This window comes from Panthera onca, chromosome D1, assembly GCF_046562875.1.
Source record: "Panthera onca isolate mPanOnc1 chromosome D1, mPanOnc1 haplotype 2, whole genome shotgun sequence".
Classification (NCBI taxonomy): Eukaryota; Metazoa; Chordata; class Mammalia; order Carnivora; family Felidae; genus Panthera; species Panthera onca.
This window is the reverse complement of record NC_138348.1, coordinates 57461300-57475292: the sequence shown is the minus strand read 5'-3', so window position 1 is coordinate 57475292 and position 13993 is coordinate 57461300. Positions and strand designations below refer to the sequence as shown.

Here is a 13993-nt window from a genome sequence, read left to right as displayed (position 1 = left end):
AAAAAGAAAACTCACCCTGTAGCATGGAGGAAGATGGAGAAGGTCGAGAAGATGGGTGCTAAAGCAAGTAGGATTAGAAATTTGGTGGTAAGGTTTCCCATTTGATGAAAGCTTCTATTTTCTTATCTTCTGTTCTCTGTAATGTCTCTGTAATGTCTCAGGCCCTGTCAGCAAAGTGAGAGTCGGGGAAGGGAGGGCAGGAGCCTTGTCCTGTACCCTCATTTGGGAATTTCATCTATTCTGCCTCCTCCTAAGGCTGGCCTTGGCCCTGAAGATTGAAGAGAAGCATTTTGAGAGGCTGCTGGGCTCTTCCCAAGGAGTGTCCTAGGACTGCTGTGCTATAGCTAACCTGCTGTAGGGCCAGGCACACAACTCATCCCTGCAAAAGGAAAGAGCTTGTAAGTGCTGGCTCAGCTGCTCTGGCCTCACCATCTAAGGGAAGGCCTAATCCTTCACTCCAAGTTGAAACGATGCCCCAGAGCCCAGGAACCTCCCAGACAGTCTCCACTTCCAGCATCCGTGAAACAGGTTTTTTTCCTGCTCCTTCCCCAACAGTATAGTCGATCTAGGTCTCTGTGTGACATTAGTCAAGTCTTCTGATCTTTCTGAGTCTGTTTCCTCATTTGTCAGATGGGATTATCAGGCCTAACAGGGAAGTTGTAGAATGCCAAGTGCCACACAGAGAGGGTATAGAGGCCAGCCCTGAGCTCTCCTAGTCATGACTGCTTCATCTCCGGTTGTCACCTCTTCCAGGAGGGGAGGAAGATGGGAGGACTGCTACACAGTCAACCAGTGGCAGTTTCATATTACTTGTGAATCAGGTTCTGCTGCCTCTGCTTTCTCTTACCTCTCCTGATAAAGTACCTCCTCACTGGGACAGCTTCTTGGTATTTACGTAAAGTTACTTTTTTGGTTGTTTTGTTTTTTGTTTTTTACTGTAAAGTCACTTCTGATTCTGTTTGCTTAACTGCTTGTGGGCAAACTAGTTTTATCAACTTCCTTAAAGGGGAGGAAGGAAGTAGAAGATGAGACAGCAGTATTTTACATCCTGTTTTCCCCAGGTTTATGTCCTTTGCTCTTGTAGATGTTTCTTTGGGAAAATCTCAACCACTCCCAAATACTTCAGTTATTATTTACAGTTTGACGACTCTCAGATCCTTATTTTCAGTCTAGACTTCTTTTCCATGCTACAGACACACATGGATCCAACTGTATCCTGGCCATCTTTTCCTTGATGTACCTCAGACAGTTCACTATGTCCCAAACTTGAACTTGTCACCTTCCTTTGTTTCCCCCACTCTGCCATCTGCATTCCTTATCTCTGTAAACCCAACTACTATCATGTGGCTACTTCTGCCAGAAGCATAGATATCATCTTCCCATCCTCTTGCTCCTTTATCCCCCATGACCTGACCGAGAGCCAATCTGCTACCAGGGTCTGTTAATTCTACCACCTTTTATATCTACTCGCTTCTCACCATCCCATTATCTAGTCTCAGTCACCTTCCTCATGACTCTTTCTGACTAGTCTCAGTCATATCCACTCTTTCATGCCACTGGAAGGGAGAGGGACTCTTCAAGGTTGCCACAAAAACTTTATTTATTGAAAAACCCATATTCTTAAACCACTTATCAAATCTGAGTGCCCAATTTATTTGACCTCGGCAGCATGTAACATAATTGATCTCTCCTTTAAACACTTTCTTCACTTGTTTCTAAGGTATCAGTTCCTCTTGGTTCTCCACCTCCCTCGTGGCTGCTTCTGCTCAGCTACCTTTACTCGTTCTCCCTTATTTCCCCTACTTGGTAATATAGGAGTCACCCAGGACATAGTCTTGATACTTCAGTCTTTGCATTTGCCTTCTAGATGACCCCATCTGATCTCAAAGCTTCAAGTCCCCTCTGTTTGCTGACAACTGCTGATGGTTATCTTAGCTCGCATTTCTCTTGTAAACTCTAGACTCATATGTCCAACTGCCTACTCAGCAGCTCCATTTGGATATCTGAGATACTCGAATGAACACTCACTTCAGATTTTATTCCTCAAATCTGTTCCTCAGCCTTCCCCATCTCAGTTAAGCAGCTACTCTATGCTTCTAGTTCAGTTGTTCAGGCCACAACCCTTGGAATCACCTCCAGTGCCTCTGTTTGCAGTCCACCAAGAAATTCTGGCAGCTCTGTCTTTAAAATATATCCAAATCTGGGGCGCCTGGGTGGCTTGGTCGGTTAAGCGTCCGACTTCGGCTCAGGTCATGATCTCGTGGTCCGTGAGTTTGAGCCCCGCGTCGGGCTCTGTGCTGACAGCTCAGAGCCTGGAGCCTGTTTCAGATTCTGTGTCTCCCTCTCTCTCTGCCCCTCCCCTGTTCATGCTCTGTCTCTCTCTGTCTCAAAAATAAATAAACGTTAAAAAAAAAAATTAAAAAATATATATATATCCAAATCTAACTACAGTAAAACCTTGGTTTGCAAGCATAATTCATTCTGAAAACAAGCTTGTAATCAAAAGCACTTGTATATCAAAGTGTATTTCCCCATAAATAATCAAAACTCAGATGATTTGTTCCACAACCCAAAAATATTCATATAAAAATGAGTTCAGTATTGTAACATAATACAAAATACAAAGAAAATACAAAATATAAAGAAAAATAAATTAACCTGCACTTACTGTTGAAAACTTCATGGTTGGTGTGAGGGAGACAAGAGAGGAGGGTTATTGTGTAGGACAACTTTCACTATCACTAACAGAATCACTGCTATCTATTGGCTCAGTGGAATATTTTTCTTTTTGGGCAACAGGAACTTATCCAATGACACTTGCTTTTGTCTCCTTTTGAGGAGGCAATGTGACATTGCATTGTTGTTAAACAGATTCATCACTCACACTGCTACAGCCTTGTTCAGGTTCTTTCTTTTCTACAAAATTTTGCACTGTTTTCCACATTTTACACATCTCCCTAATCTCATGTGAAGTGAGGGATTCCTCCGCCTTTTTCTCCTCCTCTGCAGACAAGATGCAGACATAGACTTCTTATAAAACCTTGCAATTTCAGCCACTCGTGTAACTCGTTTGTACTTCTTGATGATTTCCTTTACTTAAACTCCACCATAATCATCTCCTTCTTACTGCCTTTCTTTCCAGCCTTTTTCTGCATGGGGGCCACTGTACATGCTCACATGGATGTTGACTATAGTACAGTATTAATAAACTTGTCATATATTGTATTTAATGTAACTGGCAATAAGGCAGCAGAGGAAAGGGTCTCTCTCTGCAGACACCCTGACCTAGAATGAAGCAAAGTATTCCTAAGGTTACTCTTGTATGGAAAAGCAAAGGACGGTCCATGGGTGCTTTGAAGTGACAAAAAATACACTAGTGCCAGTTGTGGGCACCTTCCAACATTCTGAAAAATCACTGATTTCTGCCAAACACTGCGGCCTGAGACCAAGCATGTGAGCATGGATCACCCACAATCCCACAGCGAGAGAGGGAGGAGAGACACAGAACCATTGGCTCAGTTGTGATGTGATGTTCGGCGTCATGTGCTACTTGTATTGCAAGACATTGCTCATTTATCAAGTTAAAATTTACTAGAAAGGTTTGCTTATCTTGTGGAACGTTCTCAGAACAAGTTACTCGCAATCCAAGGTTTTACTGTATTTGTCACGACTCCAGCCATTTCCACCCTGATCTAAACCTCCATTACCTCTTGTCTAGATTATTGCCGGAGTCTCCTCACTTGCCTGTCTGCTTCTGCTCTTGCCTCTGGCAACCCACTCCCCATACAGCATCTGTTAACCTTTTAAGATGGTGAATAAATCATGTGACTTCTCTGCTTGGAACCCTCTAGTAACTTCTTATTGGTGACTAGGAGAGCCAGAATTGGGCCTGAGGACATGGAGACCAGAGTGTAGGAAGGTAGTTTGGGCCTCAAACTTGAAATATACATCTTCTGGCAAATTAAAAAGCCATAGTCCTGAGTTCGGTGCAGGAGAAGACAGAAGGCCCCTTCCCTCAGGACCTCATAGTTCCCCAGGGGAGCCAGCTTTATATCTCAGTCCACCAACTCCATCAAGTGCCTGTCATGCTTAAAGAACAGGACCCGGTACTACAGGCTTTGCCTTCAGACAGCTGACAGTTCCTAGTGGCCTCCAAACCACTCACTTTCTAAATGATATTAGCCTACAGTAACACTTAAATAAAACAAAGCAAAAAGAATGAATATAGGGAAAGAAAGACAGCCACAAGAGTGGCTTGAGTAGAATTCAGCAGAGATGAAGGAAAGGCTTTACAAGCTGTGGATCTGGAGAAAAGAAACCTCTCAGAGAATCAACAGATTTGGCAACCTGGAGGTACAAGCAGTATATGCTAGGGAGGAGGTCAGAAGTAGCGAAAGATTGGACTGGACCAGAATAGGGTAGGATAGGAATCAGATGCAAAGAGCAAAAGCAACCTGTCACCTGAGCCTTGGTCTCTGCCTGCCTACATGGCAGTTCCTTACCATGAGATGGGCCCTGTCTTGTTCTCGCTCTTGCTGTCTAAAGTCCAGGCTCTACACACATCATGAATGAGCCCTCAGATTTTTTTTTTTAATGCTTTTTTATTTTTCAGAGACAGAGTTGGGGAGGGGCAGAAAGAGAGGGAAACAGAGGATCTTCGCAGGCTCCATGCTGTCAGTGTAATGGGGTTTGAACTCACAAACTGTGAGATCATGACCTGAGCCAAAGTCCAATGCTTAACGAACTGAGCCACCCAGGTACCCCAATGAGCCCTTGGATTAGCCACAGGCATGGGGTCAGGTGCTCTTCCTGAGGAGTGTTGTTCCTGAGGAGTGAATGTAGGAGGCAGGAAGTCAGAGGCAAAGCCAGGCACAAGTGTACCCTTGAGAGCCTTGAGTTGTCTACTGCCCCCCACCCTAGCGTTCTCACCTCCATTCAGCCAGATCCCACAGCATTTTAGACATCACTAGAGATCAAAGTGCTTGGCCAGCTGGGGAGCTGAGAGTCAGCAAACCTGGTTTCTTGCCCTGACTCGGCTGCTGGGTTTCTGAGGAATCTTGGGCATGGTCTCTCCAGAGGCACCACAGACTTAATTTGTGACTATATTTCTCTCTTCTCTCCTACCAGGCAGTTTTGTACAGTGGCAAGAAGGGTGGCCTATGAATCTAGGAAGCCTAAGTTTAAACTTCAGCCACTTATTAGCTGTGGAACCTTCTGGGGCAAGCTATCTAACTTTTCTGTGCTTTGGTTCCTTTATCTGAATAAGGGTCACCTGGGTGGCTCAGTTGGTTGTGTCCGACTCTTGGTTTTGGCTCAGGTCACGATCTCACAGTTCATGAGATTCTTGCGGTCAAGCCCATGTCGGGCTCTGCATGACAGCACAGTGCCTGCTTCAGATTCTCCCCCTCTCTCTCTCTCTGCCCCTCCACTCACTCACGTGTGTGTTTTCTCTCTCTCAAAATAAATACACTTTTTTAAAAAATGGGCATAAGAGACTTGCCTCCTAGGATTTGTTTTATGTAGGATTAACTGAGTAAGAGATGTAAAGTACAGTTATTCGTGGCATATAAGAGAGAACTATATGAGTATTAGTTATTGTTATTTTTATCATCATTATTATTGAAACGTCTTCCCTCTTACGTTGTTCCACTTTGGGGGGAACCGGTAGGATGAAATACTAAGAGATGAGGGTGTGATCAAAAGCTTAGGACCAAGAACTGGAAGCTGGGAAGTTAGGCCCCACAGAGCACCCCTGATATACGGAGAACAGTTTTCAGGGCTGTAGCAGTTGACTGTGCTCAGTTCAGACCCTGAGTTAGAGGCCCAGGATGACACACCACTCCCACCGGAGGGTGACAGATCCCTAGCCTCGGAAGTCTCTGCCCCGCTGGTCTGTGAGTCTGAAGCCTTTTAAGTCCGCTGCTTTTCTCACAGAAGCCCAAGGAATTTCCCTTCCTCAAGCCAGGAGGCATCTAGGAGATGTACAATCCTGGTTGAGAAACCCAGCCTCTACAAAATCATCAGATCACATCAGCAGGGGCCCAAGGGAACTTCCTGAGCCCAGTGTCCTCTCGCCTCAGCCTGTGGTCTGGGCCTGATGGCTGAGATGTCCCTCTTAGGGCAGGAGGCCCTGACATATTGCCTCATTTCTTGGAGCCACTGAGTCCCTAGCCCTCTGCAGGGTGCCAAGAAGAGTCCTAAAGGTCCAAGGGTTTCTGATAAAGGCCACACAAAGCTTTCAGGAGGAGATGAGCTCCCTAGCCAAGGGTGTACAGAAGTCAGGGGAAACAGCCAGAATTGGCTGGTGCCCACCCTGGCCCAGAATGCAGCTTGGCAAGCACAGTGAGGGAAAGGGCCCACAGGACTCCTGGGCGGGTGCTGGGCTCAAGTTGCCTGAGCTACTCTGAGGCCAGAGTCTGGGAGGCACCAGGACCTCTTCCAGGAGTGTCACTTTAACCCTTCCCTCTCAGGAGTCTGGACTTTTGAGCCCTCTCACTGGCAGGGTGTGGCTTCAGAGGGTTGAGAAGTCTTGATTTAGTCAGGCCTCTTCATTCTGTATGGGGGGGAGGGTGTGAGGACTGAGGCCCAGGGTGAGAGAGTGTGGCTCTAGTCCCTGTGGAATAGGCCTGTTGTCAGGGAAGGCTTCTCAGAGGAAGAATAGGGAGGGACCAGGGGGTGGTGAGGAATGGAGCTCAAGGCGTGGAGCCAGCCACACTGCATTTGGGCTGGGTGATCAAATTTAGGATTTGCCTCTCAGGGATAGGCCCCTGGTCTCTGTCCTGTCCTCACTTCCCCCCTGCTCCTAGTTGCGGCTGCTGAATCTGCTACTCTCTTTTAGCCTAAGGAAGTCCTAGTCCTAGCCTTCAGAGAAGACCCTGGGAGCCACTCCAAGGGAAGGCACCCAGCCAAGGGGGTGAAAGTTGAGCAAGGCAGGCAGCTGTACTGAGCCCTCACTTGTCTCTGAGGCAGCAATCCGTTGGCAAGCCCACCTAGGCAGCCGGAATCAGGGAGCTGTTTACTTTTAGTTTTCAGCTCTTCCAAAAATTTTGCTTCCAGCTCCTAAATCAGTGTTTATGTCACTTAAGGGAACTCCTCTGGAAAAGAATAAAACTTCAGCCCAGATGCCAGCCCCAGAGGTTCATTGGGCAGGGGGCAGTAGAGAGGGGAGAGCTAGGCCAGGCCTGGCCTAGCACTGGGCATGCCTTAGGAAGGTACAGGACCTTACTTCTACTCTACCCGGAGTGAGGTCTGAGAAGAGCAAGGCCTCACTTTGCTCTCTGTAGCAGGTGTCAGCTTTAGCTCCAGCTTAGCAAGAGTTGTCCCCGGCCAGAGCCTTGGTCACATCTGAATTTCATTTCAGCTTCACAGTAGACCTGAGGTGAGAAGGCCAAACGGTTCTTAGCTCCATCTGGTAATGAAGATACTGAGACCAAGAAAGACTGTGTCTTGGCATCAGGCAAGTGGACAGTTGGGCTTGGCCACAGACCAGTGTTCATTCCGCTCCACCCCACAGCCTCTTCTCTGAGAAAGTCCCAGGAACACCCTGAAGCAGGGGTGAGTGGGGACACGTGCACCTACCACCTTCCTGGGAGCAGGTGCTCTATTCAAGGGCATCCATCGGGGGCCTGGAGTGAAGAGAACCCAGAACACAGCAGTTTGGATCAGACCACATTTCAGACCAAAGAAGAGGGCTGGCCCTTCCTGAGGAGATTTTGGAGAAGACACTGTATCACAGGGACCTGGCCAAAGAGGGACCCACAGGCTGGGAGAAGTTCCTGGGTTACAGAGCACCTCCCCTTACATTATCTGCTCATGTTGATCCATTTTCAAATGAGGAAGCCAAGGCCCAGAGAGAAAGTGACTTGCCCAAAGCCACTTGGCTAAGAAGTGGTAGAGCCAGGAGGAGAAACCAACTCCCCAGGACAGAGTTAGCCTCTTGATTTGAGGAAGCCCCAGATTTTCCTGCCACTGTTACTCCTTACTCTGTACATGATGCTTTATTTTCATCCCAGCAGGTTTCTACCTATAACCATGAGACAAACACATCTGACTGAAATAATAGGCTACAGAGGCCTATTCATGTTCATGGCCTGGGTGTCCAGATGCCCGGAAAACAACAGGTCCCCAAATTTAAAAGTGGGAGAATTTAATGAGAGAACTGGGTGGATTTGATGGGGGCAGTCTGGGAGCCCCTGCCCTGCTGCTATGCTTGACACCCAGACCACAGTAAAGCCAGTTCTGTCCTTCAGCCTAGGACAGTAATCACCCCCCACCCCCCACCCCATGCCTACATCCCTGTTCACTGGAAGGTTAAGAGAAATAAGGTCAGTTCCTCTCCAGATATTCAAGAACTTCCCCCAGCAAGCATCAGCGCCTTTCTCTGGGTTTGTCTTCTCTCCATACCTGCACTCAGCCAAACCCACCCCCACTATTTTCCTAGCAGTTATTTCTTCATATCTCTGCTTAAGCCAGCCTCTACCTGGAAGACCCTTTCTCGTCTTCTTTTTTCAAATTCCACCTTCATGTTGTTTCAGGTCCCTCTTCTTGAAAGTACCCTTCTACGGACTTTACCCCATACAGAACACCCACTGTCCAGACTTCAAGGCCCTTACAGCCCCTCAGTCTGATGATCCTGCTTCCATGCAGACTCCTCCTGCCTCTCTAGGAAACCTGAGATTCCTGCAAATCATAGGCTATGCAGGAGCGGAGGGTGAACTCAGATCATGGAGCCCAGTCACGCTGCAGTGGGCTAGGTGGTCAAATTTTGGACTTGCCCCACAGGGCTAGGCCCCTGGTCTATGTGTCTTGTCCCATATCCTCCCTGCTCCTGGCTACGGCTGCTGAATCTGCTACTCTTCTAGCCCCAAGAAAGTCCTCGTCCTAACCTAGGGGAAGGCAGCCAGCAAGAGGGTGAAAGTTGAGCAAGGCAGGCAGCTGTATTGATCCTGGGTCCCCGCTCTTTTGTGGGCACCTGGGCACGCAGGGCTCCAGCAGGAACATGGGAGTATTTCAGAGGAACAGTTAGTACGTGTAGGAGTAGCCCTACTTCAAGCAACTTCATCTCTGCCCAGTCCCTTCCAAGTTGTGTGTTTGGGGTAACAGCTCTGATGAAAGAACCTTTACTCCTAGTCAAGATGTTTTTTAGACCCTACTGAGGTCAACAAAAGCCAAATGCTGCTGAGTGTGTGTTCTCTGTCTTTCCACACCCCTGCCCTGCCCAGTACACAGAGCCAAGCCCTGTCCCTGGGCCATACAGATAAGGGCCCCCTAGGTTGCTGGGTCCAGGTGTGGGTGCTGGGTAGTTGGCTGAACCAGCCACACACAATTCAGCTCCAGGGCAGTTGCTGGCCCAGCCAGCAGGTGCAGGCCTGTGCTCATGCTGTGCTATTCTTCCAGTGGAATGACCTCACCCCACCCCCCCAGCTCTGCTGAAACTCTGCCCATTTCAGATATCACCTCTGTGTGAAGCCTCCCCTGTCCATCCTGGCTGTTATGGATTGCCCCTTTCTCTATGCTCCCAAGTTCTAAGCTTCATCTCTGATTGTTAGATATGTTGGCGTCTGTCTCTCCTCTAGCCTGAGCAGCCCTGTGGGGACAGGAACCGGGGGTACCTATTGTCCTTAAAAGGTGATCAGGTTGAATGGATCTTAGGCTCCTGAAAGGTTTGCTGAGTCACCGAAAAAGGTCTTTTGATGTTCATCTCATGAACTGAGGTACTTGGCCCATCCAGAGATGGAGAACTAGACCCATTAGAGCGTCTCCAAAACAGAATGCTTCTCTCCTGGCAGATGAGGACACAAGAGACAGGGGACCATGCTCTTAGGCCTGTTTTCCCATCTGGCTTACAGAACAAACATCTCCCTAGTCCCCTTTCACTGCAGCAGAGAAAGAAATGGAAAGTAAGATACAGCTGGTGACCCAGAAGATCCATCTGCAGTGTAGCCCTGGGGACTGGAATGGGATTTGGTGTCACCTCTAAATCCTAAACAGCTCATGAAATAACAGGCGTGCATCTTGGGAGTAGAGAGGGGAATATGCAGACTTAAAGTGCTGCTGAGCCCCTGAGAGGATTTGACTTAACCAAGGGCCTGGCACATGGTAGGCCAACAACCACTGGTTCTAGAATGAATGAAGATGTTTGCTGCAAGAGGCAGCCTCCTCCCCATGCAATTTAAACCTCTGGTCACCAAGGCTTGGTCCCACCCATTCACTGGTCTAGCAGTTAACCACGCTCCTGTCTTGGACCTGGCCCAGTTGGAGTCATAAGCATCAGACCCAGTCCATGTCTTGCAGGAGCACTGGGCGACTGGCCTACCATGGCCTGAGGCATTATGGGGTACGGGTACCTCTCATAGTTTCGAAGAAAGAACTACAAATGTGAGCAAAGGGTGGGTTTCCTTTTTTCCCTTTTAGTCTAGGTCTGCCTAGAAGACAGGGAGCTGTATCTTCTCCACTCTACTGGGCATGCCCAGCCCCTAGCAGTGCTTTGTTCTTGGTTCTCAGTTAACCCTACCTGTGGGCTGTCAGTGCTGAGGGTTTGCTCAGGGTGTATACACTCCTTTAGAGGTTAGCATTTAGAATTCCAGGGCAGGCTACATGCTGTGAAGTCAGCCAAGTTTGCCTGTGGTGACAACTCCCATCTCCTTTCAGCACTCTCACTTCCCCTACTAGGCTTCCACCTCCTCCCTGGGACCTTGCTGTCAGCCAGCTACCTGGGGTGACTTTTCTGTACAGCTTTGAGCTCCTTCAGGGCAGGAACCTGGCACCAAAAATAAAGGGGGGGTGGGTTGAATGAGCAAAAGAGTAAGTTATAAAGGCGTCCAGAAGACCACAATGGCATAACCCAAATGTACACTAAGACCTTAAAGAGGAATTAGTGATACCCTGTCATCCCAAGGCAGGAAAAGTTTGGTAGCAGGGCCATGGGTGTGCCCTATGTCAGTCACCTGGCAGTTCTAGGAACTCCCAGTGGCCATACAGAGAGTGTATTATTCACCAACATCTTCTCCCTGGCAGTTAAATATATTCCCAGGTCACATGTGGAACAATTACAACTCAGAAGACAAATGACTTACCTAGATTCATTCAGCAAGAGAAGGGATGAGGCTTTAAACCTGTCCCAGAGGAGACTCCTCCAGAGGCACAGAAAGAGTCTGAGCTAGGGTTCACATCTTGGCTCTGCTACTCCAAACTATGCGACCTTGAGTTTATTTAGCCTGAACTATAGTTTCCTCTCTGTGACCTGCGAATGATGTACCCACCTACAGGGTAGAGGTGAGGGTTAAACAAGATCAAGTACGTGAAGGGCTTTGTAAACCAGTCAGCTCTATGTCAATATTAGCCAAAGGACCAAAAGATGACAGTAATCAAAGTCATTTCTTGGAGGTGCCATATCCTCAATGCTAACCTAGCTGACTTCTTCCTCTCCAGGACAAGAGTGAGGCCTCCAGCAGACCCTTGTCTGGAAGGCCTGCTCGTCCCAGACCTAACTCGCTGCCTCCCAACCTGCCTGAAGAAGAAACTCGCAGGATCGCACGGATATTTTCTTCCCAATACTCCCAGAAAGACTAATGAAACCTGAGAGACCGAGGGAAGGACCCACCTGTCCACCTGCCCTCGGCCTCGTCTGGCTTGCATGAGGCACGAGGTCTGCTTCCTTCAGGGCTGTGAGACCCCTGAAACCATCACCAGCCTTGCCCTTGGGTGCCTTGAGACCCATCCAGCACAGACTGGACAAACGTCCCAAACCAGCCCAGTGTCCACCTGCCAGGATTTCAGCTTCTTCCTTCTATAGTGAGGCAAGGCTAGAAACAAAACGGACTCCAGTGCCCAAGTGGAATCATCCATCTTTTGACCAAGGGACCTGAGCAGGCATCTTTTGGCTGAGAAACTCTTTCCAATGTCCTTGGTAACCTGCTGCTGACCTGAGGCAACCTTCTGCCTGAATATCATGGGCCACTTTTGCCTTAAAGTTAGAGCAAGGTAGAGGAGGGAGTGAAGATTGTGCATCATGCATAGCCAAGGAAATCCTAGGGCCACCTCCATTTGACTTGCTTAGGAATAAGCATATTTTATAGCTATAAATTATTTTATGCTGTGTTAAACTAATCAATAGAAAAGGAGAGGAGAATCACCTCCTTTAGACTTTTTAACCTGATTATCTTAAATTCTAACCATGCTTTTAACTTATTGTTTTTACCCAGCTCTGAAGGTCATTATTCCTACCTGTGTTTGAATAAAATCATATTGGTATTTGTATTTTGTACACAGCTATCTTCTGGGTTGGCCACTGGACTGGGGTATTAGGAATCCATTTGTGCTCTAACAGCCAGAGGAAAGCTTGAAAACCATAGTCCTTTCAGCTCACCTGGAACTGGGGGCCCGGGTCACCATGAGACTTCTGAACTTCCCCAAAGGTCAGATTGGTCCAGATTAGGATGACACCTTTTGCCTCAAATCTATCAGCAAAGTGGAGCGGTCTGCTGGAATAGGTCTCAGAATCCTTGACCTCTCTAGGATGGGTAGCTCTGGCTTAAGATTGTCAGACTCTAAACATTTGAGCAGCTACTGTAGACGGGGCCTGTGGGGAAGATAAGAAAGGGGCAAAGATATGCAGAGTGGTGACTGGGAGAAAAGGTTGGAAGAGAACTAAAATGGAGGCCCCGCTCTCCCAAGCACAGTGTATTTCACTTAGTCCTCAAAACAACTCTATAACCTACATAACATGATTCCCATTTTAGAAACTGAAACTCACTGAAGTCATTTGCGTCTTTATGTAGCTAGGAATGAATCACCACACAAAACATTTTCAGAGATGTCACAAGGCTTCTGCACACAGGGTATAGCCAGTGAGTGCTCTGAATTGGGGGAATTCATGGAGAAAGACCATGTGGGCTAGAGCAACCAAGGAAGGCTTCCTAGAAGAGTTGAGTCTGCAGATGAGCCCAGAGAGAACCAGGAGGGCACTTAGGGCCACACACCGCTAGAGATAGAGAAGAAGCCAGTCTGACCCTGCCACTTCCCTGACAGGTCCCCTCTGGCTTGACTGTCCTTCCATCTGAGACTGTTGCCTCAGCTGTAAAACACAGATAATAATGCTTCAGAGGGTTGTTGTGAAGATTAAACGAGATGACATTTGTGAAAGTGCTTCGCCCGCACTTGGCACTTAGTGGAAGCTGAGAAAATGTCAGCTCCTCCCACTCCTCCCCCACTGTCCTGGAGCAAACCAGCAGATGGGCAAGCACACCAACTCTGAGACAGGCAGGACGTGCCCTAGGGGGCACAGGGTAACACAGGAACCCCGAGGAGGCACAGGGTGCCCCCTCATCAGGGAAGTGCCCTCAGACCGAGCTGGTGCCCTTCATTTGTTCATCTCATCCCCCAGCCTTCGGCCCACCACTCACCCCCTCCCCAGTGCCTCCTCTCAGGTCAACAGTGGGAGCTTTCAAGGAAGGGGGAAGGGGATGCTCCACCACCCTTGAGGCCACACAGAACCTACAGAGGGGTAGTCGGGCTCAGGCCTGAGGGGTTAAGCCTCAGGTGAAGAATATTCCTTCCAAATCCTGCTGCAGCTCCTGTAAATAACCTGATAGGGGTCAAGTTAGGATAAGGCCACAGGAGGACACCGGCTGCTCCCACCCAGGCGGCTCCTCCTACCCAGTCTCAGGGCAGCCCCCAATGACAAAGGCACCCCAAGGGTCTGAAAACCACCACCTCGACTTAAACAAAAAGTGTGTTATTTACCAGTATCTTCTCCCTGAAAGTTGGATCTCTTTCCTGGTGACAACTCAGAGGTGAAAAGCCTTGCAGGCCATGCAGCGTGGGTTAAGGGAATGAGGTACATATCTGACAATAGCTACAGTCCCCCTTGCTTCCCATCAGGCACTTACTGCCTCTGCAGAGCCCTGAAAATGGGTGTTTCTGATCACCAGATGCTGGATGATCCCAGCCCATTGCGGCCAACCTTGGAACTTCAGCGCCTATTGGATTCCGG

The 13993-nt window shown here is 48.4% G+C and overlaps 1 protein-coding gene and 1 long non-coding RNA gene across 12 annotated transcripts in view; one reads left to right on the top strand and one right to left on the bottom strand.

The window, feature by feature from the left end:
• The window catches only part of C2CD3 (C2 domain containing 3 centriole elongation regulator), a 145823-nt gene extending 133565 nt beyond the window's left edge, over nt 1-12258 (top strand). For 6 of the 8 annotated variants that reach the window (XM_078433101.2, XM_078433098.2, XM_078433102.2 and 3 more), the window contains one exon: nt 11431-12258. In XM_078433101.2, coding sequence (XP_078289227.1) covers nt 11431-11571 — 141 coding nt within the window. In that variant the 3' untranslated portion in view covers nt 11572-12258. Of the gene's footprint in view, nt 1-3718; nt 3844-11430 lie in introns of those variants that run through there. The other 2 variants (XM_078433104.2, XM_078433100.2) reach the window with 2 other exon arrangements.
• Nucleotides 1-13993, bottom strand: part of LOC144612921 (uncharacterized) — an 89480-nt gene that overhangs the window by 45547 nt on the left and 29940 nt on the right. For 2 of the 4 annotated variants that reach the window (XR_013550123.2, XR_013550126.2), the window contains exon 2: nt 12368-12580. The exons of the other annotated variants lie outside the window; for them this stretch is intronic. This is a non-coding gene — a long non-coding RNA (uncharacterized LOC144612921). The remainder of the gene's footprint in view (nt 1-12367; nt 12581-13993) is intronic. 4 annotated transcript variants of the gene reach the window in all.